The following is a 26,464-nucleotide window of genomic DNA, read 5'->3' as shown; positions in this document are numbered from 1 at the left end:
TTTCCTTCTTAAAAATTTATTTAACTACAAATACAAAAAACATTCAAGAGCATTGAGTCCAAGATGGAATGTGGGAAGCCCCAAAACATTCCCTAGTACATTAAAACACAGGATTTTTTTTTTTTTTAAACAGATGACGGGGGGAAAGGAAAGAGCTACAGCACTGATTTACAATGCCAGTGAATTTACAAAAATATAAATTACCTGTTCACAACCTTTACAAAAATAACATTCACCATAAAAAATACAAACCCTATGTATTTCCATGGGCAATCCCTGACTACAGCAATTGAAAACAACAACAAAAACCTCATGAGATGCACCAGGATGAGTACCATGAGGATGTCGTCCTAGCACTTTAATTAGAGCTTTCTGAACACACGAGAATTAAGAGTGCCTGGAGCACTAAAACAGCTTTTGCAGCAGCTACCTGCTCACATAACAGCATATTCAGGCTAATTCAATTCAGTATCCCTGTTCAAGACAGCATTTGAAATACATGCTTAAATGCCATTAAAGTCAACTGGACTTAAGCACACACTTAAAAGGTAAAAATGTGCTTAATTGCTGCCCTAAACAGGGATGGACTTAAGGATTTTACTACATTCTTTCCTGAATTAGGGCCTGAGACATGACTGGGAAAAAGGAAGTCGAGCCAGGAAATATTTCCATGTTTCGAAATCAGTTATTCCCAACTGAACTCTTACAGAGGCTGAATAATTTTATTTCCTTTAGCTCTTTATAAGCCATCTCTGCTCAGCATTACTTTCTACACCGAAATGCAAGATTCACACTCTCTGGAGATTCCCCACATCCGAGTTTGTTCAACATTAAAATAGAAACTAAGTCACAGATTTCTGGAAATTTCATATCTCATGCATTGTGCTGAACTTTTTCTTAAAAAAAAAAAAAAAAAAAAAAAGAGTCAAGAACAGATCTCACTGGTTTACAGCCAAACCTTCAAAATGGCCATTGACTGTGGATGCCACAATTTTGGGGGCCAAACTGAGATGACCAGAGCCTTGTTTTCAGAGGTGCTAAATACCCACAGCTTCCATAGACTTCTGCAGGAGTTGTGAAAATCAAATCCAAGGCATCTCAAGCTGGGCACCCAAAAGCAGTGGGCCACTCTTTAAAATTCTGGCATTAGTAAATAACTTTGGGCCCAGTCCTGCTCCCACTGAAGTCAAGGGAGTTTTGCCATCGACTTACCTGGAAGCAGGAACCGGACCTTGAACTCCTGTTACGTTTTTCCTAACCATTAAAGGCCCAGTCCTGCAACCCCTTACTCAGACAATCAATCCTCTTCAAAGAATTTCATTGAAGCCAATGGGATGACTCACACAAGAACTACTTGCATAAGGGGTTGCTTGGGCTCCTAATTTGCTACATGCTGAAGAGTAACTAGAATCCAGTTAAACTACACAAAAACAGTCCCATCCTGTATTTAATGAACACTCTTTCATTAAATACACCATAATTGAACAGCTACACTGTGATTGGTCTAGAGAATATAGCCAGAGTGTGAGTCACAGTAGCTTATTTGCATGCTATACTTGAACAAAGAACCTTACATCGCAACCGCTTCATTCCTAAGGCAGAAGTTAATAAGGTTTGTCAATGAATAATATTGATCAGCCTCTGAACAACACGGTATGCAGCTTAAAAATGATAGGGCACCTTAAAATATATACATAAAAACCTTGAACTAGGGAAAGGACATGTTCGCTTAGACCAAATTCTTCAAAAGGAAAAACTCCTTTACATTGTGCTTTCCCCATTCACCAGCAAGGCTACCAGGTGAGATCAGCAAGGACAAACACCACATCAGCAAGTGGCAAGAATTTGCAACACACATTATAATACTCACGTACAGAAATCACTGATTGTTAACACTTACAAAAGGATCAGCAGCATTTACCCAAGTTTAGCTTTTTCTCCCAGAGTGTAACTCCAGAGGATCATTCATTCTTAATTACATGATTATGCTGCTGGGCACTAATAGACACAGCAGCCCCTGAAACAAATGAAGGACAAGGGAAAGCCTTACATTCAAACTGGGCCGGATCCTGCATGGGGGCACTGCTGAGCACTCTCAGTGCTCCCCCTGAAGTCAACGGGAGCTGATGTACTCAGCTTGCAAAACTAACTCATGGGGCAGAACTACCACTGATTCCAATAACCCATAGTTGATGACATGAAGGGCAGGTGAAAATCCATCACACTAGTGACCAGATCTTGATTTCACTGGTATAGGAGTAAATCCAGAGTAGCCACTTAAGTCAATGACGTTACTACAAATTTATGTCGGTATAACAGAGATCAGGATGTTGGCCCCAGATCTGCATTTGCCCTGAGATGTTCTACATTTCAGGCACCTTTTTAATTAGTGCTGCATAGTTAAGTAACCAAGTAATGAGGGATAATTTATTGACATTTTAACTTAGAAGGGATAAAACGTTCAATACCTCTGTTTACTGCAAGGCAATCTCAAAAACTGCAACGAGTTGACCTTGACTTTGCCAGAGGTGAATAGCAGACAGGGAAAGCATCATGTCCAGCTTTAGGTGGCCATGCCCCGCCTGAGTTGACTTGTCCTCAACAGATTCAGGTCTTAAAGATGTTCAACAGATACCAATGTCAATTAGTAACAAACCATCCAGGCAAAATGCGCACTTGAGTTTAAACAAGGCAATACTGCCCCCTGCTGGCTGCCGGGAGACACCATGCCTTTAATTCCTCCATAAAAGGCAAACACCAATTAATTATAATCTAATTACACATTCCCATGTGGTCTGTGTTCTCAGCCAATTTCAGGCACCCAGAGCTATGATAACAGCCAAGGGATTGCTATGATCAGATGAACCCAATGGGGTTCTGATATATGCATTTCCTATTGTCAAACTTTCAACTGTAACATTTAATAATGAAATCACAATACATGTCAGTCTGTTAAGACAGCCTTTACATGCCAGTTAATTAGTAATGAAATGGTTTAGCTAGCCCAGCATTGGAACTGTCAATACCAGGGGCTCTCTAATCAGAACCCTGGTCTTAAAAATATTCAGACATTACTCAGAACAACAGATCAGGGGCGTTACTGAGTGCACAAAGGGTATAGTAGATGGCAGCCTATCCTGGGCTTAAAAGAGAGCTGACGTTTCTGTCCGAGGCTGGGATACACAGCTGATATCAGAAAAGTGCAGAACAGTGCACACTTCTTGGACTGTAAATAGTCTGAAAATTTAACTTGGAAAGAGGGCAGGAAAATGCACAGAAATAAAGGGAGAAGAGGGGAGCCTGAGACACAGGATAGGAAAGGGAGGAACCATGTACCACAGGCCAAATCCTGATCCCATTGCAGTTAACGATTGTTTTGCCTCTGACTTTAATGGGACCAGGCTTTATGCTACCAGAACAGCTCTGTCATTCTCATTTGCCTCCCGTCTGAGGGTTTCAAAGGAGGCTGTAAACATTAATGGAGTAGTCCTCACAACAGATCTGCGAGGTAGGAGAGTATTATTGTCCCTACATGAGAAGTGGGGAAACGGGAATGGAGGGGTGAAGTGACCTCCCAGACGCATTCAACATGTGTGGCATAGCTATGTGCAGAGCTCCTGACTTCGTGTTATGCTTTATCCACAAGACCATCCTTCTGCTTTGTCCCTTTATAGCTTGATGGCTCCCAAGCAACGTTGGTAACTGGCATAAGCAATATGTTTTTCGCTCTGGAGAGTTGTTTACTAAACACAGGGAAAACCACCACCCTTTCTGCTCTCTAGCCCCTCAACTACTGCAAAACATACCCGGAATACTCAGCAGCAGGGACACGGTGTTCTCAAATGTACCAGTGTGGTCCCTGGCACTCCACTGATGCTCAGGCAATGTGAATGAAATTAAGACAGCACAGCACTGTCAACAGCTTATGGTTCTTAGCTGGGATAAGGTGAAGGGTTTAATCAGGGACATTCCAGCTCATTTTTCCCAAAGCTCTTGGGAAGATGAACAGTGCCCACAATGCTAACTGGGTGCAGATGGTCTGATATTTTGCACCCTATGCCTATGCACTTTGGCAGCGCTATGTATGCTCAGCAAAACTCCCTCCGCACCACCCAGTATTGTTCTAGGGACCCTAGCATCAGTGAAACTCTGCAAGTATATCCCAGAGCTCATGAGGTTAACTCTACATTGGACTTGAACCCTCAAGGGCGTAGCAGGATGAAACAGACTAAATGGGGCAACTCCAACGCCAGCCCCAGATATCGGTCTCAAGCCTTCACTAAAAAAAGCAATCCCCACGTGTTGAGGTGCAGCAAAATACAGCACACATGGGAAATGTCATGCAGCCCAACACCATCACCCTGTGCAATGTGGAGCTAGCCACATTCTTCTCCATTCTTGTTTGAAACAGCCAGCTCCACAGACTGGGCAAGAACCCAGGAGAGATTATTAGAAAGGCACCTCCTTCCCCATCCACTAGGTGTCAAGGTTGTGTCACCAATGAAGTAAAGATCCACCTGAAGATGGTGTTCTAGGGAGCCTATGTCATCTGTCACTTGACAGAACCACACTGAATCCCACCTAGAGTGACATAGTGAAACAGTGTGTTTTATGGAATCCGAATGAAAGCCCCCATCTATCTGAATTCATGGCAAAGTGCTGATTGCAATCAGGCTCCCAGCAACGCCTCTCCTTCTGGAGCAGCTGCTCTGTGAAAATGACCTCACTATGAAAGGAATCCATCACAGCTGAGTGCCAGGGCTGAACAACACATCAATATAACAGAGTATGTCACATGCCCTGAGTGCTAGGGTCCTCTTATGAATGGACCGTGGGTGTGTTCTGCAACCACGAAACAGACTATCGCAGCTGATCACCAGGGCTGGATTCCTGTCCTCTCTCCGGGAGGTGTGGGGTGTGTCATGTGGCACGATTTCTCCAGCCTTACAGGAGACTTGGATTGTTTCATATTCTACAACTTCCTCCCACCAATCCAATTTGTCAGATAGCAGTTCAAAGTGTAACCTGCTCCTACTTAATGCACAGTAACAAGAGAAGCTGGTGGCAGCTTTGAGAAAATAGCACAAGAACCTGCAGCCACCAACCTTGGAAGCTGCCTCCAGATACCAGTTCCAGGAACTTCAGGAAGTCTAACACAGCCAAACCATGGCAAGCTCTGACAAATCCTCCTAGAGAAAATTAAAGTCAGAAGAGTGTGTCCCTATGGAACAGCCATTCTCAGAAACCAGAAAATGAGGTCATCTTTAGTCTGAACAACACATTATTTTAAAATAAAGCCGCTTCACCACTAATGGCATGATTACTTTAACAGGCAGCATAACATGGCCAGGAAACAAACCTCTGGACACCAGAGTCTTTCAGCCAAATCAAATACACATGGCACTGGGATGAGAAGTCATACTTTCCTGCTCTTCCAATAGAAGCCTCTTGCAGGCAAATGGCGACCCTGGGAGTAGTATTTAGCCTCCCTGCACAGGCTAATAATCAGAACCTGACCACACAAAGGTCTGATTAATTCCAGTAGGGGGCGTTATGCACATGGCAGTACATTACACTAGCAGTGAGAAAATACTTCTGAGAATACTCCATGGTGTTTCATCCAGCATTTCCCATTATGAACTTGGCATAGTTAGTTCTTGAGGGGTTCCATCCTTTTAGTTTTTAATTAACTAGGGCAAAGGAATAGAGTGGTTGTGCCATTGAGACACCCTTCATTATTATACTGCGTTTATTTTCTTGTAGCTACGTAACATACTAAACCCCACAGGCTCTGTTTTCCCACCATAGAATAGGAGCATCTCCCACAAAAGCCAATGGGAATGGCCTGCATCCTACAGCATGAGAATTGGGCACCGGATGAGCTGAAAGCCAAGCCATCCTTCCAATCTGCACTTCAAAGGGGCGCCATCCAGGCCAAGTGGTCTCCATTTAGTGTTTAGAAGATGAGACCCTGTGGTGCTCACAGGAGGGGTAATGGAGGGGAGACCCTGACCCTGGGATTACACATCCAGATTCCCACAAGGGTTTTATTTGTGTCACGTGTTCTGAAAACTTCAGATGTGCAGAAGAGTAGAATCTGTGCTGTGCTGTCCTCCAAACATCATCACAGAGGAGCCCGTTAGCAAGCCCCTTAGGGCAAGGGAGTTGAAGTGCTTAGCAGAAGACTGGGGAATGCAGCAAGTACCCTGCCATCTGCACTGGAGCAAACTCCACCATGCTTAAAAAAATCCTGACTCACAATTAGAAATATCGCTTAACGAAAACGGTACTATTCCACAGCCAGGAAATACAATTAAACACACTGCTATTTTGGTATGGCACACAGAAATTCAGCGCATGAGTCCCTCCTACCTGGCCAAAAAAAAGAAAAAAAAAAAGAAAGGAGTGGCAGCTAAACAACCCTTCTCCAAGAACAGGTCCCCTCGTCGGTGCACAAAAGGAGAAGTAAACAAAAAGGCAGCCACAGCAGAAAGCTGAGCAGAAAGCCAGCAAAATACAATGTCTGCCAAATGGAGAAGGCCCACATCTAAAAAGTGGGGGGGAAGAACAAATGATTATCAGGTCTCTAAGAGGAAGATACAATCAGCTGCAGGGGAGAAATCCAACACAGAGGGTCCAGACCCTCTGAGCTCCATCTTAGAGTTGGGGGATATTTTCACACACCATCCAGCCCCTCACTCAAAGAGTTCAATCATTACAGCTGAGATGTGATTCAAGGAAACACTGTGTGCTTGAAGGGCCCATTATAAATCCACACCTGCCCATGGAGGCAAATGGCCCTATAACCATGCATGGTGACCATGAGGGCCACAACGTTTCTGGGCATCAGTATGAACAAGTATTAAGAAAGGTGGCATTTGGAGGTACCACGTGCATCTGCCAGCTATCACCAGCACAAGGTAGGTCTCAAGCAGTGGTCAAGAGAGAGAAGTTTGCTGAGTGAGCACTCACAGACTCATCATTCTACTGTGATTCTACCCCAAGGATTCAAAGGCAACCTCCACACAGCCCACAAAGAGTGGGTAGGAAACCAGGCAGCACCATCGCTGCCAGGTTCACCCAGCCAAAACTATGCCTGGAGTTGCTCCTCCCTCTGTGTGCGGAGGCAGCAACGTGGGTTTCCCCTAGTGTTGGCAGCCCTGGGCCTGGCTCATAATGAAATGATCACAGAGTAGGAGCAAGGCGTCGAAGCGCTGGAGTCGCTGTAGGACCCGGGCCAGGGCGGGAACAGTGACTGTGTCTCCTGAGGAGGCGAGGTGAGCAACGAGCTGCTTGAATCCAGACATCCTGCTCACCAGATGGGATGGGACCCCCAGCTCCACCCCCACGTGGCTGAAATTCTTGAGACCAGACAAGCAAGGGTCCAACTGGAAGCCAAGTGACAGCACCAAGGAGTGGGGGAGCTGTGCTATGGGGAGACCTGGGGATGGCAGAAAAGTGAGGTGAGAGCCTGTCTACTCAGCGAGGGAAGGGTGTCCTGAAAATAAGGCAGTGAGGCCCATACCACGGCCCCTGTCCCACCCATCTGATGAGCAGCTGCAACACCCCCTTCTGCCTGGCCTCACCACAGAGGGAACTTTTGCCACAGGGCACCAATGCATATCCTTTCAGAGCTTAGCCGCATGGAACCTGCCTCTCAGCCCCAGGGGAGCTTAATCCTCACCACAAGCACCGACTTTTCAAACTGCCAGGGGGTGCTTGATCCCCGGCTCTGCCCCAGGCCCAGCCCCCAATCCACCCCTTCCCCCAAAGCCCCACCCCCACTCCGCTTCTTCTTGCCTCCGCTCCACCCCTGCCCAGCCTCTTCCCATGCAGTTCTGCCCCGTCCCCCGAGTGCACCGCGCCCCCGCTCCTCCCCCTCCCTCCCAGCCTCCCTGCATGCGGCAAAACAGCTGTTCACGGCGGGTGGGAGGCGTGGGGAGGGAGGTGCTGACTGGCGGTTGGGAGGTGCTGGGGCGGGGAGAGCTGATAGGGGGCTGCCAGTGGGTGCTCAGCACCCACCATTTTTTCCCCTGTGGGTGCTCCAGCCCCTCAGCACCCACGGAGTCAGCGCCTATGATCCTCACTGTTAATAGAGGTAAACTATGTGCCTGTCCCCCAACCCACCCACATTCCAAGGTGTATCACAGAAGGGCTTGTCTATTCCCCGCATTAATGCCACAGGCCCCGTGAAAGAGGGTCAGCCACAGATCTCTATGTCGACAGTCAGTGCGACACTGGCCAGGCTGGGGCTCTGCAGGTGCTCCTCACCCCATGGTCTGCCTCCACCTGAACCCCAGGGGAGCAAGGGCGTGACTGAAAAATGCTGCCCAGACATCCACTCACCTTGTGTGGCTCTGCTAATCTCACTCACAAGGCTCAGGACATCATTCACCTGCTAAGACAAAGACCCCAAGGATTGGGGAGATTCATCAGAGAATGAGCAACAATCACGTGTATCTTGTCAGTGCTCCACTCACAGGACCTGCCATGTATTAGTAATGGCCTGGATATTTCTATTCAGGACATCACCACTCAATTAGGACAGCAACCCTATTAAGATGCTCTAAGTTCTTCCAGCAAACCATCATCTCAATAAAGAAGTACTTGAACCTAAACTAGTAAGTTAATTACCTGCTAGACATTTTTTAGACTTATGTTAATCACTAATCCGTCACAAACTGGTGAGGAGACCAGATGGCTCAGGGGACTGGGAAGCTGAGTTGTTCACCACTAGGTCAGTTTTCCATACTGGGAAACATGCAAAGATGATTCGTGGGTGATGCAAGGATCAGGTGAAGTGCACAGTTCCTGCTGAGTTAAGGATATGCTTGGACTTTGCCCTTTTGCCAGGCTGAGTATCTGAACCCAGCCCAGGTTGGTAGTGACTGAGTTTTGCTACCATCTGATAGCTCTTTGGTGGCCCTTAGATAAGTTGGTGGGTCTTAGACCAGTTCCTTGCAAACAGAAAAAGCACCACAACTGGCGACTTCCCTTGGGCTCTCAACACCAGTTAGTTTAATGGTGGAAGTGTTATGCGCTACCCTGGCCAATGGCAACTGGGCGGTGTCCCTTCCCAAACTCATGCCACACAGTTCACTGAACGGCAGACGGTTATGACTTTTGGACGGCCACTACCAGCCAGTGCTAGATCTGAACCTGCTCAGAGGTGAAACGTTTTGTACCCCCAGCCCCTCCGATATCCCGTCCCTCCCTGTGTGAGCCCCGTAGTAGCTGTTATTATACAGAGGGGGGCAAGATGGGAAGAACTTACAGGCTGCTCCCTGCTTTCAGCAGTGGGAATTTGGAAGGATGAGGATGACCCCCTGGCAGGGTCCAGAACAAGTTCACTTTGTGTTATCAGAGGGGAACCAAACAGGGGCACTTCAAGGGTTAGTTCATCTGTATGTCTCCGGACCCTCTGAGCCACCTGCTTCTCTGCATCCTCCTGGCTTTTGGTACCCGTAAACTCAGCCTGGGTGGAGAACTTCTGCAGGTCTAGCTCCGTGCACTCCACCGGGGCATGGGGCCACCTGGGCTGCATCTCTGAGGCACATGATGAGAGGGGAGTCAGGGCCTCTGTGAACACAGCTGGGCCCTGCCTGGCATCTGAGGATGACGAGACCCCTGCAGAATAGTCGCTGGACCCTGAGTTCCTTATCAGGGGTTGGGTCTCCAAGACGCTCCTCGCCAGCTGGGATGTGGGATTGGGGCTGATGGCAATCGCTTCCGAATTGGGCTGGAGAGCAGGGATCTGCAGGCCTATGGCTTCACCATCTGAAATGAACTGAACCGGTTCAACTGGACCTGGAACCAGAAACCCCATGGCTTAAAAGTATGTTGGTTTCCCTTCCACCAGCCTCTCCACCTGCTGGGGCTTGGCCTCCCTCCAGTCAACCACTCCTTAAAAACCCCATTTCCCCCGGGGCACTGCACTGCCAATGCCTGTCTCCAGCTGCAGAGGAAGAGACAGCATAGGACTACTCAGTGCCTTTTGTCTGCGAGGTGGCAGTGAGCACTGCTGAACAAAGCAAGGCTCCCCGCTCTTCCAGGGGTCGATCACCAGCCCTCCAGGGTCACTCCCACTGCAACAGTCAAGCACTCTCTCCTCCAGAGCCCACACATCCCTAGGAGAGAAAGACACTGAAGCCGGAGGAGTGAAACCTACATCTTCCCAAAGCCAGTGCAACGTCTTCTGTGTTCAGAATCCGCCCCAGACTTCCACCTTTCACCCTGAGGAAGATTCCTAGTGGCACTGGGCTCTGTCCACCTTGATTATTCCAGTGTCTGACCACAGGGGCTGACCCTGGCAGTAAGCCTCATGGCAGCAGAGATTTTGACAGCCCGCCAATGGGGTGCTCCTTCCTGCCTGAGGAATGGAAACTGAACAGATATTATGACGTGAGGGTCACAGCCCAGCCTGCGTTCCCCCCAGACCCAAGCTAAAGCAGCAATGAGAGACGTTACCTTCTGCTTGCCTGGAGCATGGGCTCAGGTTCTTCACACCCAAGCAGCAGGGACTAGACGTCTGTTCCTCACAGGGAAACCTGCTTGGCATGGCTGAGGCCCAGAACATCACCCTCTGGGCCGAGAAACTCTGGGTCCTCAGAAACACTTTAAAGGATAAAGAGCAACTGATATCAGCGAAGACCTGGCTTGTTTTCCCAGAATGCACTTGGCCATCTGGTACGGCTATTTATTTGGTGACTGTAAAATTTAGGAGCAATCAGGCCTCACTTCCTGGCATGGAGAGGGCTAGTGCTGTGCACTGTTCCCCATGCAGCTGTGCCAATGCCCCTCAATCATATCTCTCTAACCTACTCCTCCTTGCTGTTTCCCTCATCCTCTTGTTTCATCCTCTGCTGCTCCAGCCCTGGCCCCCTCACCTCCACAACTGCCAAAATCTCCTCAGTCTTGACCCAGCCTGGGAAAACCCGAGAAGAGAAAGCACTAACCTCGCAAGTGACAACCCTGCTGGCCCCACCTGGCACGCTGTTTGAATCTGAGCCCTTACATCCTCCTCCTCCTCTTCCCTGCTATTTCTAGGGAAGAGGGGGCAGGGGAAGGAGGACCAGAGGGATGCTGCTTTGCATTCACTCACCTCGCTGACACTGGCTCTTCCAGAAGCGCTTGCAGCAGATGATGGCGAGCGCCAGCAGCACCAATGCAATGATGACTAGCGCACTGCTGGTTAGCACTAGGAGGGCAGTGTCCTGGGGAGGTACTGTGGGAATTGCTGCCTTCACCAGGCTAGACCTGGAGCTGCCTGCAAACATACCAGCCAAAGAAAGAGGTCAGAGTCCCATCATCACCACATGGTGAGCTGCAGGATGCTACAGAAAAGAAAGCAGACAGGACCAGCGCAGCACGGATCCAGCCTGGAGTGATTAGTACATGACCAGTTACAAGGATATTAATCCCTTAGGACAAGAGGTCTCAACCTGGAAGTTAAAAGCACCAAAGGGGTTTAGGAGCCTAATTCCCACTGACAGTCAAAGAAAGTTAATGGACTTAGATTCCTAAGTCACTCTTAAGTGGTCACTGTCAGAGACAGGGGATATTGAATTACATGCACCACTGGCTTGCTCCACTCCACCACTCCTCCCACCTCCTGTTACTCTTAGGAATCTAAGTCCATTAACTTTTTTTGACTGTCAGTGTGAATTAGGCTTCTAAACCCCTTAGGTGCTTTTGAAAATTGAATATAATAATCCAGTGCCATCCAGCAGCACAGTATTTTTAGCTCCAGTTTACAGATGGAGAAACTGAGACACAAGCAGTTTAAGTGACTTGTCCACAGTCAGTGTGACTCAGTAGCAGAACCACCAACTGGACCCAGGAGGACTGAGAAACAACAGCTAAAATGATCTCCCGGCTGCAGAACGACGGCAAAGCGAAGGGGATGATTTTCCTTGATTTTTAACAACAGAAATAACAAAACATTACAGGATAGAGAATGGCTGAGCTGCTGAGTCTGACCACATAGATACTCACGTTTATCATGGCACTGCTGGCCCCAGCTGCCCCTCCCCTCCATATATACACTGTCAGTACTTCCTTGGTCAGATCGCACTGGGGCAGAATTCTTCTGCTACAGCTAGCGTAATAAACTTCAAAACAAGGACCAGTCATTTAAATGAATAAGCACAGCCTCTGCAAGGACACTCATGAGGACAGAAACAACAAAAAGCCTCAATCTTCATGTTTCAGGGCAAAAGATGATCGGCAGCAGGGGTCAGGAGGGAATTTTCTTTTGCACACTTAGGGCAAGTTTACACTACAGAATTACTTTGGTATAACTACTTCAGTCAGGGGCATAAAAAATCCACAGCCCGAGTGATGTAATTATACTGATCTAAGCGCTGTTGTAGACAGTGCTATGTTGGTGGGAGAGCTTCTCCCGCCAATGAAGCTAACGCCTCTCGCGGAGGTGGATTAACTAAACCAACAGGAGAGTTGTTCTCTCCCGTCGGCTTAGAGCGTCCTCATTAAAGCGCTACATCAGCGCAACTGTGCCAATGCAGCGGTTTAAGTGAAGACCTACCCTTAGTTATACCGTGGGGGTTTATGCCTTCATTTGAAGCGTGTAACAGTGGCCACTGTTGGAGATAGGTGATACTGAATTACATGCACCACTGCCCCGCTCCACTCCACCACTCCTCCCATCTCCTGTTAATCCTGCAGGGCTCACCCCGTGCCCTGTGAAATGACATGTTACACAGCGAAAGACAGCAGGTTGCAGTGCTGGTGGCTACGTACACTGAGGCTCATAGGAAGGCGTCTGCTTTGTGCATGGGATGCATTCCAGATCCTGCAGCCCGCCAATCCGGGTTTTACTGTAAAACCTGCCAAAGAGAAAGTGGAGAATGCTCTAACAACAGGACAAGGTATAAGAGAATTGTATATATCAGGGATTGGCAACCTTTGGCATGTGACCCGCCAGGGTAAGCCCCCTGGCGCGCTGGGCCGGTTTGTTTACCGGCTGCGTCCGCAGGTTTGGCCGATAGCAGCTCCCACTGGCCACGGTTCACCACTCCAGGCCAATGGGGGCTGCAGGAAGCCGCGGCCAGCACATCCCTCAGCCCACGCCGCTTCCCGCAGCTCCCATTGGCCTGGAGCGGCGAACCGCGGCCAGTGGGAGCTGCTATTGGCTGAACCTGCGGACGCGGCAGGTAAACAAACCGTCCCGGCCTGCCAGGGGGCTTAACCTGGAGGGCCACGTTGCAGATCCCTGGTATATCTCATCTTTTTGAACAGCACCTCCCTATGCCCTCCCAAGAGCATCTGCTGCTGGTGTTCCAGCTGCCAGCTGTACTCACCCTGGCAGACACTCCCCACAGGCTGCATTGGAAGTGGCAGTGCAGTTGGATTTCTGGACACGGTTGATGAGGGGGCAGGAAAGACAAGGTTTGCAACCATGGAACCCCCAGCTGTCCTTAAACCTCCTGGGAGGGCAAGCAGTGCACTGTGCATCCCTTCCTTCACCATAGCCACACTCCTGCAAGAGACAAGCGCAGGGCCATGTCTGAGACAAAGAAATGGCATCAGATCTGAAGATACCACGGAGGGAAGAAGCTGTCCTATTCTCTAGAGGCAGATGGCTTCTCTTCAGTGAGAGAATTCTCCGTTGCCTTTCACACTCTGGGCATCTCACATCTTTGCACTGCACTGAAGCAGACAGCAGCAGTGCTGTGCCTGTGCAAACAAATGGGGCAGCCATTCTGCACTCAGCAATAGCTCACACATTGCCTCAGTCACTAAAACGTGTTTTATTGCGAGGGAGATGCTGGTGTAATGCTGTGCCCTCGGGGGGAGGAGAGGGTTTGCTGGCAGTTGGGATCAAACAGTATGAGCCTGAGTTAGTCAAGGCTATATAACAACAAGCTCACTAACCTCAATGGAGTGTGTAAATCACACCCATTCAGTATGGCGTTCTGGCCCCTTCTAGTGGTGACTGGATCATATATAGAGGTTGAGGAATCTACAGTCTTGGTGAACAGAGCTAGGTCTCTTAGCTTAGGCATAGACGCTCATTTATAGAGCCAAAGATCCCAGGTGGAAACCTGCTGCCAGTGACCCACACAAGGACAGAGGTTAAGGGTCTATTTCAAGAGTGGGTGAGGTTCTGTGACCTGCAATGTGCAGGAGGTCAGACTAGATGATCACGATGGTCCCTTCTGACCTAAAAGTCTATGAGACATTGTCTAGCTCTGACCAGGACACTGGAGTTATCCACCAGAGGGATTTTTGACTTCCCCTGGGAGCTGGAGATGATGGACTCTCCTTGGTGTTTACGTAATAAAATGCACCAATTTGAAACCTCTCCTTACTTATGGTACTTCCATCTTCCCATCCTCCTATCCCTATCCCTGCATCACTTATGATCAGTGGAATAGTCTAACCTCCCTTGCCAATGAAGCTCTGTTCTTTTTAAAGGCACAGACGCCTATATCAGAGAAAGCTCTAACTCTATCCTTCTAGTAAAGGCTAGCAGAGGATTCATCTAGTACCACCAGTGCCAACAATCCAGGTTCATCTCAGAGCAGCCAAATTACCTTGGAAAGCTCCCATCCAGGGCCACACTCTCTGCAAGGAACACACTTCCTGTGCTCATCCAGATACTCACTCTCCTGGCATTCCATTGGGTTTGGAGCAGCACCTCGGACCTGGAGAAACAACTGGGGTTACTACAAGTCCCAGAACACTCCTGAGGTGAACCAAGCATGTTGTTTACTGTGCAAAGCTTTCTCATTGGAAGGAACATTTGCCTGCATTCTTTGCACACTGTGGCCACTGGGAGCTGCGGGCAGCTGTGCCTGCGGACGGTCAATGTAAACAAACTGTCTTGCGGCCTCCCAGCGGATTACCCTGGCGGGCCGCATGCGGCCCGTGGGCTGCAGGTTGCCCATCACTGCTTTAGTAGATGCTTGTGTTGCACCAGGAAAACCTGACTTCAGCAAGAGCAAAGCCATGTGCCTTCTTCCCAAAGAACAGTATGAGGTGCAACTGGCTAAGCAGAGACAGAGGAGGGACTTAAGTAGTAGGTCATGCAGCTGAACTGTCCATTCCTTGTGCCATTTGGTAGCATTTAAAAGTGAAGTGAGGTGCTGTCAGTTTTTATTTCCAAACTCATGTTGGACACACTTTTTTAAGTTCAGGTCAGCAGCTTCCCTGATGGGAGGTCAGTACATAGTCCAGACCAAATAACTTGTTATCCTGGTCTGCTAAACAGTCGGACTGTTCCTAACTTAGAAGCATCACAAAGATCTGCATAAATGGAGCAGTGGAAAGTACCACCAATGTGGTATCCAGATCTGCAGAGAGCACCAAACTGGATGGAGCACACAAAGCAGATGTTTAATCCAGAGCCTTAGTTGGTATAGAGTTGGCGAGAGGCAAATACTTCCACTCAGATGAGCTCATGTTCATGTGATTTGGCATGAAAACAGTGCAAGAGAAGATAAGTAACTACACAGTCTTGGGTCAGTGGGGCAGAAGGAATCTGGGGATACGTAATATGGGGCACAGAACATAGCAAGGGATAACTATCAGTTCTCTGAAGAACTAAAGCCACACTTTATATTACTGGGCACCATACTGCCACCCAAGATTTTAATGCAACGAATGGAATTCATGGCCAGAACTCAGCACAAGACACAAAACTGATTTATTTGAGCATGAGCTTTCGTGAGCTACAGCTCACTTCATCGGATGCATAGCATATCGTGGATATGCTATGCATCCGATGAAGTGAGCTGTAGCTCACGAAAGCTCATGCTCAAATAAACTGGTTAGTCTCTAAGGTGCCACAAGTACTCCTTTTCTTTTTACGAATACAGACTAACACGGCTGTTACTCTGAAAACTGATTTGAATCCTCTGCTTCAAACTGAACAGAACTAGTCAAAGGCACTAGGTAAGGCTAGCCTACAGACTTACACCCTGGTCATGCATTCCTTGGTGAAATCCTGGCCCCACTGAAGTCAATGGCAAAACTCCTATTGAGTTCAGCGGTGCCTGGATTTCAGCCCCCCCCCCGCCCCCCCGAACTCATTTGGAATTTGGGCAATGCAAATAATACAGACCAGAGAGAGCAGAGCACATAGAGAGAATTCAACAGAAATCAAACTGAAGCTATTAAAACACATTAGGCAGAGTTTTTGGTTCATTTGTTTCAAGTGGGTTCCTACCTCGGTGACAAGAAATAGGGTAAAAACCAGCACTGGGCCTCTCTTCATGTCACTTCTCTCATAACCTCATGCACCAAATGAGGAAAGGAATTAATAATGTCGTGTCTGCCTCATGAGGTCGGCTCATTGGAATCTAAACATTAAAGAAGAGTACAAAGGGCTTGAGAAACATGCTTTCAAAGGAAGCCACTTTTCTAACTTGAAGCAATTCAAAAATGGGTGGAGCGCAAGTTTTTGTCAGCCCAGCCACAGGCCTTATTAGGAGCAAGTCAAAGGACAGCCCGGCTAATGTTCACACAGTAAGGCCTAGTAACATACTGGAAAGAACGATGTTACAGCAGTAGATATATGAGCCCTCTCCACTTCTCTTCCTGCCCCAGTCATAACCCATTTCTATCTATGCCACCATTTGAAACTGTAAATTTCATTTTGTCACAAACAAAATGAAAAGGGCCCCTCAGTAAATGTTCCTTGTTATGCCTTGTCAGCCCGCTCAGGTCTGATCTCCTACCACCCTCATGAGCCCTATGCAAAGTAGGCTGCACTTTGGAAGTGGGCTATTGGCCAGGCTTTTCCCACTATCCAAACAATCAGGACTCATCTCATATGGTGTCTCCACTGGATAAGCACAGAAAGCAAGATATTAGTTATTACTATCAACTCACATACCCTGAGCAAAATTAAGGGCACTAAATTTATCTAGCCCAGTAAAGCAAAGATCGCAGAAGGGATGAGATCACAGTCCATAAATAGCTTCAAGATTACTGACACGATAGAGTAAATAAAGAGAGTTTGTCATAGTCTCAGAAGATGTGGTCAGGGAGCTATGGGCTGAAGCTAAAAGAGGAAATGTTTAGGCTCAATATTAATGTCTAGTTAGGGCCTATTTCCATTAGAAAAAAATAGAAATGGGCCTGAACCATCATCCCAAATATGAACCAATCACAGATTTGAATCCAAGTTCATATCTGAAATTTGTCTCCATAATAGGCTGACTCCAAACACCTTGAACTTTGGATAAGTTCAGTGTTTGAAGCCCTAAGTTCAGCACTGTTTAGATCCATGATTTTGCATCTGCTCATTATAGAGGCAAAACATTCAGATATGGAGTTTGGAATGGAGGCTTTGATTTGGGCCCATATGTATGAATAAAAACAAATGGAATAAGAGCAAATTCCCAAGTGAAGTGGAAAGGCACCATTCACTAGGGTGTCTTAAGAACAACGGGGAGCTGATCTTGGTGGGGGACCCCAGGTGACACCCTAGTACAAAAAATAAATAGTAATAAAAAAGAACAGGCAAGGTGAGACAATAATAGGAATGATGTAGGGAGTAGGCCTCCCAAATATAGTTTTATCCTGCATAATCTTTTCTATCCTTTGTATCTATGGTTCCATGGTCCTCACTCCTGTTTAGCAATACCTGGCCATTGAAAGCTTTATTGAATTTCTGGTGTGGGTTACAGCAGTGGAATTTTTAAAATTTTCTCCTATAATACCAAAACCAAGGCCATCAATTTACTTGTGAAGTCTAATTTGTAAGTGAAATTTACATAAACAAAACAAGCTCACACAGCATTGTCATTGTGGGGGCCTCGGGTACAGTGCACCTCAGTGCCTCCTATTCTCTGCTTATGACACATAATAGTATAGTCTCCTATGGGCTATAATATTTGGGTCTAGTTCTGATTGCTAGATTTAGTTTGGGGGTGCTGGTGGCCTGCAATATGCAGGAGGTCAGACTAGATGATCTGGTGGTCTTAAACTCTATGACCGCCCTCAATAGAAAGCCACCTTGAGATTCTAGTAAGTGGTTAAAACATCTGATCCCAATTAGGTTAAAATGAGATATTCTCCCATCTCTGCAGAAGCTGTACAGAATCTCAAGGCAACTGCCAGAATCAGATCTCATTTTCCGGATAGGGACCTAAACATCTCACAGTATCAGTCTCCTCACTGATTTTATAGGGAAACAACCTACAGTCATTGTTCTGTGTTAACGGGAATCTATGAACTTGGTGAATAAAACCTGTTAAATTATTGAATGATTTCATGATTTGTTAAAAATCTCAGTGAAAACAGCTTTCCCCTATTTAAACACTCCCTTGTATGTGTAATATGCACCCAAAATACTGCACTAAAACTATTGTAAAATGAAGTGGTTTGAACCATTAGTGTAGAATACCATAGTTTGGTAAACTTGCTGTTTTCTGCAGTTCCACCATTCTTATCCCACTGGGTTAGACTGCAGCATTTATGCCAGGGCCCTCGGGAGGGGTGGGGCAGGACAGCATCAGCGAGATTGTATCTCAGGAGACAACCTCTCAGGGATGGCTCGGTGACCACAGTGGATGAATCTGATTAACTCCCAGGCGCACCAGCCATACCTCGGAAGCCAGTGCAGATGCAAGGCTGGCCCATTACCTTGCCTCATCCTGACCCCTCTCTTATGGCATCATGCTTCCCAGGGGAAGCACAAGACCCTGCACTCCCCAGAGTACAGGGACTGCAGAGACTGCTGGTATGGGAGGCCCTTAGGTAGCTGCAAAAAGGGGGAGGAAGCTTCACCCTTGCACTCCACCACAGTGTGCCCATGCAAGGGCCACTCACAGCCTTTTAACTAGACAATAGGATATTTCACGGAGGACTTAACAAGCTAGACTGGCACCTCGCAATACATAGATCTACAACTGCATACTGGGGCCCTGATTAAAAGCCCACTGAAGTCAATGGGAGTGTTTGGATTAGGCCCTACCTAACTTGCACTTTCCTTGAACATTGGTCAGACTTCATATTCAACTGAAAACTGTTGTTTTTTTTCCCCAGTAGATGCTTGATTTATAAATATCCAAAGCACTGAATTGAAATAAAAATCCAGAAACTGATAGCAAAACTCAAATTCTTTACCGGAAGATCCCTGAAATTCGAGGGTGAATTTTTTTGGTTTATAACCTAGTCTGACCTACAATCTTTACACAGTGAAGAAAATTTATATTTGTTTGATAAACGCTTGCCATCTTTTGAGATGGCTCCTGCTGTTCCTAATGGATTTCAAGGCGTCTGTCTACATTTTCAAAGTGGCAAAGGGATTTCAATGGACCAGGATAGTGGCATCAGGTTTAGCATTACTGGATTATCAGGTCAACATATTAGAGTTAAGGGATCATAGAAGATTTACCTAGTCTTTGCTGGTAACATACAGCACTACTTGCAATATACCAAAACAGGAAAAATTGCTATAAAACACTTACTGCATATCTGAAGTTGGCAGCTGGTAGAATTGGGCAGTGGAAAACAGGTCAGCCAGATTAAATGCCATCATGTGGGTTATATGTTGCTTTAAAAAAGAAAGAATGACAATGTTAAATAAAAGCAACAGGAGAAAAAGAATTTTTTAAAATCCCCAAATATTAACCTGGAAAATATTCCTGCATGTCTAGCATTTTCCCCTGCTATTAAGTCAAGTCCATGCCTTTAGTGCAAATATCTTCTGTTCCCCAATCACTCAATGCTATTCATTTTGTTCTGCAAGCATTTCTTGACACTATATTTGCTTAATATATAGGACTCTGAGCCAAATTCTTCTATCTTTACTCATATCAAATAGTACCTTACTTTGTAAACAATCCCACTGATTTTAATACGGTTACCTGCAGAATAAGGTATTGCTCGTCATAAGTAAAAAGTGGCTGAATCTTTTAGCCTGGTTTGGAAATAAACATGTTTTTCAGTGAACTTGTAGACTTTCTCCGGGTCACAAAAAGTCCAGTAAGTGTGTAATTTGTAATACTTCAAGCTAAAAGTTTTGTTTTCTGTTTGTTTTTAGAAGAAAACACCCCAATATCAAAAGGGGGAGTGTGCAGCGCTGATTTTACACCTCTCTGACATGATGACAATTTTTTAATTTCCCACTTTTGTCGTAATGGTCATTTTAGACTTCTGTTTGTTTCTTTCAACTGTGTTCTAACAGCAAATAAAATGAGACTTTAAAATACAGTAATAATACCCAATGCAGGAGTTATTGTATTATTATTATGTGCATTCTTGTAGTGCTCATGGCACGCAAAATGCCATTTGAACACATAGGAAGACCTATATCATCCCCAAAAGAATTTAATCCGAAGCCCCAATCATGTGTTGGGATCTGATTAATACAGAACTCCGCACCCATGTGAAGTTCTGTTTTACTTCAGTGAGATTCCTCAGGAGTGCTGAGAGCCATGTTAGCAAATCACAATGCAGGATTGAGACTTAAAATGACAAACAATACAGGAAAGAAAGGGATACACTTGAGGCCTTGAAATCAATGGGACTGCTCACGTACATACAGTTTGTCTTGTGCATAAGTGTTTGCAGGATCATGGCCATAATATGTATAATTTTTATATACGATATATGTTTTATATACATAATTATACACTAGGATCAAGATTGCCAAATGTGACTAGTCTGTGTTGGGGGTTGTTTTACTATTTTTCAGTGCCTCAAATTTTTGGATGACCAATCTGAGCACCCATTTTCTAAAAATCAGGCCATTTTAGAGTGTCTCAAACTGACTTCCCAAAATCACTGGTATCTTTTGAAAATCTTGGCTTCTTTTTTGTCTGTTTGTTTTTCCCCTCGACCTATCCATTATTAACTGGCCAGTTTCTTGATTATTGTAACAATTTTTTGTACCCCCATGTCACTCCTTTTTGCTTTTGTCCTCTTTAATGTCTAACACATAATACCACTGACAACCAGTCATTCATACTCAGCTCAAAGGAAAAAAATTGTGCCTAATTTGTAATTAATTTTACAAAGAAAACCATTTCTAATCTGTACTTACTAAGAATTACTCCAAATGTACATAAAAATGCTTACTACATTTCAGTTGCTAGACAGAAAAATTTAAAATATTTACAGATGAAGAGCACACCCAGAGATACCATAAATGTTATACACACAGTGCTCAGGAAATGCATTTTTAAGAATTAAAGAAATGATCAACTACTAGATCAACTCCTAGCTCATTATTTATTAAAAACTTTAATCTGAAGTATTACAATAATGGAAAAAGTGGCTTGTACTCATCAATATTTGCGGGTGCCAATCCTAAACTCAACAGCCTAGTTTATAATAAATAACCAATAAGATTATTAATTTGTAATCCTCACTAATATTTTTCGTTGGCTGCAATCTCAGCCTTGAAATCTACAGCTCAGCGCTCTAAACACTTTGGTGTCTGCTGTGTTTTAGAATCGGGCATGCCACCCCCGCAATCGCTTAAGTTAAAGTGTCGAAACCTGCAGCGTGCCTTGCAGACTAGAGTGGTGTCACTTACCAGTGACTCTTTGGCACGCAGTCAAAGTATTCCAGGGTTTATTCCAAAGTCTGCGTTTGCAGGGATCAGAATATCTGGGCCGTTTGTAAAGCGAGCAGATGAAACCCCATCCGCGGGGAGTGGGAGACTGAGCTGTGGCTGGAGATTGTACCTGCAAGTCCTGACTTGCCCAGCGCACCACGTGTCAGTATCAGTTTCCTTCCTCTCCGGACCCTTTGCACGGCTAGTGCGGATCCGTTACCCCCTCGCTCCCGGGAAGAAACGGAGGGCCCTGCTTTGCGGTTTGGTACCGGACAATCCTAACCTAGACTCTGAGCGCGGAAACTAACAAGGAAAGCTGATTAAGAAGACCGAGCCTTCCTGGCAGCCCGCTTCTCTTCTCCCTACAAGGATCTCTAGCTGAGACAGAGACAGGCTCGCCCACTGGAGCCTCTCCATCCCCTGAAGCACAAACGGGAAAGGGCGAGGGATGCTCCAGCGCGCTGGGATATGCCCAGGCATGTACACAGCACAGCGACGCCGCAGCCTGAACCAGCCCCAGACCTGTTCATGCCGGAGAGCCCGAGCCGGAGCGAAAGCAATGCACGGGCCGGGATTGGACACACGCAACCCAGGCCAGGACAAGTAGATTCAGGGCGCCACATCTCGATTACAGCCGCTACATACCGGGCATGCCCCGGTGGTTGAGCATCTAGAGATGCGCAGTAACCTCAGCCGCCCCGGCAGGCTGGGTGGGAAGTCCAGGGACAAGACGAGGCAGCTCAGACACAGAGACCGGCAAATAACTGCCCTATCCATGAGACAGGCAAGCACCAAACGGCATCAGGTGCCAGGCAAACATGTCCCATTTTACCTGCTTCCCAGCCGCAGCGATCCTGGTGCGGGCTCCTGAGCAAGTCCGGGCTGTTCTGCCCTGCCCCAGGCAGACCCACCGGCTGGCCCGCAGCCCCACGGTTGATGAAATCAGCTGCAACACCCACCCGCCCGCCTGCCCTGGAGGGACCCACGAGAAGCGAAGTTCCACCCCCGGGACTCCGCCCCCACGGGCAGGCCCGGCTCCCCATTGGATATAAGCCGCCCTCCTGGGCGGGGCGATGCAGATCAGCCTGCCCAAAGGGGCGGGGCCTGACGGCGGCAAACAAGGTGGTGGATGCCGAACGGGACGCCGCGGTGGCCGGGCTGGGGACAGTCTCAGGGTCTGTGGCTAAAGTGCATTACCAATAAGCAGCAGGGCGGAGTGGCTTGAGAAGGGGTCACAGCAGCACAGCGAGCAGTTTGGGGTTATTTGTAAAACTGCGAGGCACAGAACAGCAGGGCAGCGTAATGCTACACAATAGCACGGCGAGATGCAGGAGAACACAACAGGACAGACCAATGCAATCCAACACAACAGCACAACACGTCATAATATGAAAATGGGGTGTAATAAAATACCATATAGCCACACAGGACAATAAAAACAGGCGGAGTGCAGCGATACAGTAGGACAGGATAGTTCATAAGAGTACAGCAGTACCATGGTTAGAACAAAAACACAGCAGAACCACCCCACTTATAGAGTGCAGTATCCTGCAGTGATAATTGCAACACCGTTCACTGACCTCAGCCAAGTAAAATATAATACATACAATGATGAACACAAACAAGAATGACAGACATACCATTAAGCCATATAGCACTGCCTCTGGAACAGAAAAGGACAGTCATGCTAAACACAGACAGGGAATACCAATCACTGCAATGCCCTTATTTTGGGTAGATACTTGATATATTGCACCTGGCAGAGAAACAAGAGTTTTGTCTGCTATTATTAATTTTTACTACTGTACACCTAGCAGCCCCAGTCATGCACCTGGATCGCATTGTGCTAGGCACTGTACAAACAGAAGAAAAAGACAGTCCCTTCCTTAAATAAGGCTATAATTTAAAGGAGTACTAGTTGCACCTTAGAGACCAACCAATTTATTTGAGCATAAGGTTTCGTGAGCTACGGCTCACTTCATCGGATGAAGTGAGCCGTAGCTCACGAAAGTTTATGCTCAAATAAATTGGTTAGTCTCTAAGGTGCAAAGTGAGCTGTAGCTCACGAAAGCTTATGCTCAGATAAATTGGTTAGTCTCTAAGATGCGACTAATACTCCTTTTCTTTTTGCGAATACAGACTAACACGGCTGCTACTCTGAAATCTATAATTTAAGTATAAGAGAAGAGGCAACAGATGGAGACAGAGAAGGGGGACATAAGGAAACATTGAGACTAGAGATGATCATAAAAACTTGGATGGAACTGTCAGAAAATGCAGTTTGTTAAAACAGAAACGCTTTGTGAAGTCATATCAATTTTGCTGAAATTTTGTTTTGGAGAAATAAAGGGGGAAATTTTCCAACAATCTTGAAATGTCCTATTTGTATATTTTCAGCACAAAATATTTCAATTTTTTCTTTTGAAACAACTTTTCATTTTGATTTTTAAAATTTTGTATTATATAGTATAATACAATAATATACATGTAAAATAAAAGGAAGATTAAACTTTTCAATTTTGTTGAAAAAAACATTTTGATGGCCTGAAACAATTTTCCCGGCAGACTTTTCTTTCACAGAGACGGTATGAGACGACAAAGAGATGATATTGGTCAGCAAGCTACACTGGTTTCAGCATACCGGTTGCGTAACTGTTGTCCACTTTTTGCACATTGGCAACAGTTGTGTGGTGTGCCAGTGAAGTATTTTAAATTTGATTTAAATACAACCTGATGCAACTGTATAAAACAATGTCACACAATAGTACAATATGACAATAGACCAGCATGCAATAGAATTGTACAACACTGCAACATAATACAGTACAGCATAAACATTGTTTATTAAGTCAGGGGATGTGGAAGTTATACAGATAAACAGGGGTTTGGATGCATAAAGAACTTTGCTATGTATTTGATATGGGTTGGTGGTCATGATAATTTTAAATGAGTTTTTGGAAGGACGGTCAGGTGGTTCCCAAGTGCAATGGGACGCAGGAGATCTGGGTTCATTTTTCAGCTCTGCCGTAGACTTCCAGTATGACAATGGGCAAGTCTCTTATTCTCTATGCCTCAGTGCCCCATCTGTAAAATGGGGATCATAACTTTATTTTTCTCACCATTTGTCTGCCTTGTACTTTGTACTGCCTTGTGAACTCTGTGGGGCAGGGACTATTTCCCACTAATTATATATGTACAGTGCCTAGCACAGTGGGACCTCCTAGCACCATTGCAACACAAAATAAATATTGGCGTGGATAGAGCACTGGACTGGAACACAGGAGACTGAGGTTTTATTTCAGCTCTCTCACTGTCCTGCTGGGTGACCTTAGGCAAGTCATTTCCCCTCTCTTTGCCTCAATTTTCCCTTCTGTAAAATGGGAATAATCATAGAAGATTAGGAATGGAAGAGACCTCAGGAGGTCTTCTAGTCCAACCCCCTGCTCAAAGCAGGACCAACACCAACTAAATCATCCCAGCCAGGGCTTTGTCAAGCCAGGCCTTAAAAACCTCTAAGGATGGAGATTCCACCACCTCCCTAGGTAACCCATTCCAGTACTTCACCATCCTCCTAGTGAAATAGTTTTTCCTAATATCCAACCTAGACCTCCTCCACTGCAACTTGAGACTATTGCTTCTTGTTCTTTCATCTGCCACCACTGAGAACACCTGAGCTCCATCCTCTTTGGAACCCCCCTTCAGGTAGCTGAGGGCTGCTATCAAATCCCCCCTCACTCTTCTCTTCTGCAGACTAAACAAGCCCAGTTCCCTCAGCCTCTCCTCGTAAGTCATGGGCCCCAGCCCCCTGATCATTTCCGTTGCCCTCCACTGGACTTCCTCCAATTTGTCCACATCCTTTCTGTAGTGGGGGACCCAAAACTGGATGCAATACTCCAGTTGTGGCCTCACCAGTGCCAAATAGTGGGGGATAATCACTTCCATCAATCTGCTGGCAGTGCTCCTACTAATGCAGCCCAATATGCCATTAGCCTTCTTGGCAACAAGGGCACACTGCTGACTCATATCCAGCTTCTCATCCACTGTAATCCCCAGGTCCTTTTCTGAAGAACTGCTGCTTAGCCAGTCGGTTCCCAGCCTGTAGCGGTGCATGGGATTCTTCCGTCCTAAGTGCAGGACTCTGCACTTGTCCTTGTTGAACCTCATCCGATTTCTTTTGGCCCAATCCTCCAATTTGTCTAGGTCACTCTGGACCCTATCCGTACGCTCCAGCATATCTACCTCTCCCCCAAGCTTAGTGTCATCTGCAAACTTGCTGAGGGTGCAATCCATCCCATCATCCAGATCATGAATGAAGATGTTGAACAAAACCAGCTCCAGGACCAACCTCTGGGGCACTCCGCTTGATACCAGCTGCCAACTGGACATCGAGCTGTTGATCACTACCTGTTGAGCCCGACAATCTAGCCAGCTTTCTATCCACCTTATAGTCCATTCATCCAATCCATACTTTTTTAATTTGCTGGTAAGAATACTGTGGGAGACCATATCTAAAGCTTTGCTGAAGTCCAGATATATCACATCCACTGCTTTCCCCATATCCACAGAGCCAGTTATTTCATCACAGAAGGCAATCAGGTTGGTCAGGCACGACTTGCCCTTGGTGAATCCATGTTGACTGTTCCTGATTACCTTCCTCTCCTCAAAGTACTTCAAAATGGTATCCTTGAGGACCTGCTCCATGATTTTTCCAGGAACTGAGGTGAGGCTTAATGGTCTGTAGTTCCCTGGGTTCTCCTTCCCTTTATTAAAAATGGGCACTATATTGGCCCTTTTCCAATTGTCCAGGACCTCGCCCGATCACCATGAGTTTTCAAAGATAATGGCCAATGGCTGTGCAATCACATCAGCCAATTCCCTCAGCACCTTTGGATGCATTAAATCTGGACCCATGGACTTGTGCATGTTCACCTT

The 26,464-nt window shown here is 46.4% G+C and overlaps 1 protein-coding gene across 2 annotated transcripts; it reads right to left on the bottom strand.

Annotated features, from left to right (window-relative positions):
• Positions 1-22,524, bottom strand: EDA2R (ectodysplasin A2 receptor). 2 transcript variants are annotated; one of them, XM_007060247.4, is made up of 11 exons: positions 22,365-22,524; positions 19,440-19,525; positions 16,190-16,322; positions 14,556-14,666; positions 13,320-13,498; positions 12,760-12,845; positions 11,102-11,266; positions 10,468-10,614; positions 9,275-9,807; positions 8,347-8,395; positions 1-7,441 (listed from the first exon to the last, which is right to left on the bottom strand). In XM_007060247.4, exons 3-11 carry the CDS (start codon positions 16,235-16,237, stop codon positions 7,146-7,148), a joined length of 1,614 nt encoding a protein of 537 aa, XP_007060309.3. In that variant the 5' UTR covers positions 16,238-16,322; positions 19,440-19,525; positions 22,365-22,524; the 3' UTR covers positions 1-7,145. The 2 variants fall into 2 exon arrangements, with proteins under 2 accessions (XP_007060309.3, XP_027678348.2); XM_027822547.3 differs by having other exon boundaries at positions 8,347-8,398; positions 22,365-22,492.
• Between the last annotated feature and the right edge of the window lie 3,940 nt (positions 22,525-26,464).

This window comes from Chelonia mydas, chromosome 9 (genome assembly GCF_015237465.2).
Source record: "Chelonia mydas isolate rCheMyd1 chromosome 9, rCheMyd1.pri.v2, whole genome shotgun sequence".
NCBI classification, from domain to species: domain Eukaryota; kingdom Metazoa; phylum Chordata; order Testudines; family Cheloniidae; genus Chelonia; species Chelonia mydas.
Note: the sequence above shows the minus strand (reverse complement) of the source record. Positions and strands in the feature narration are given on the sequence as shown.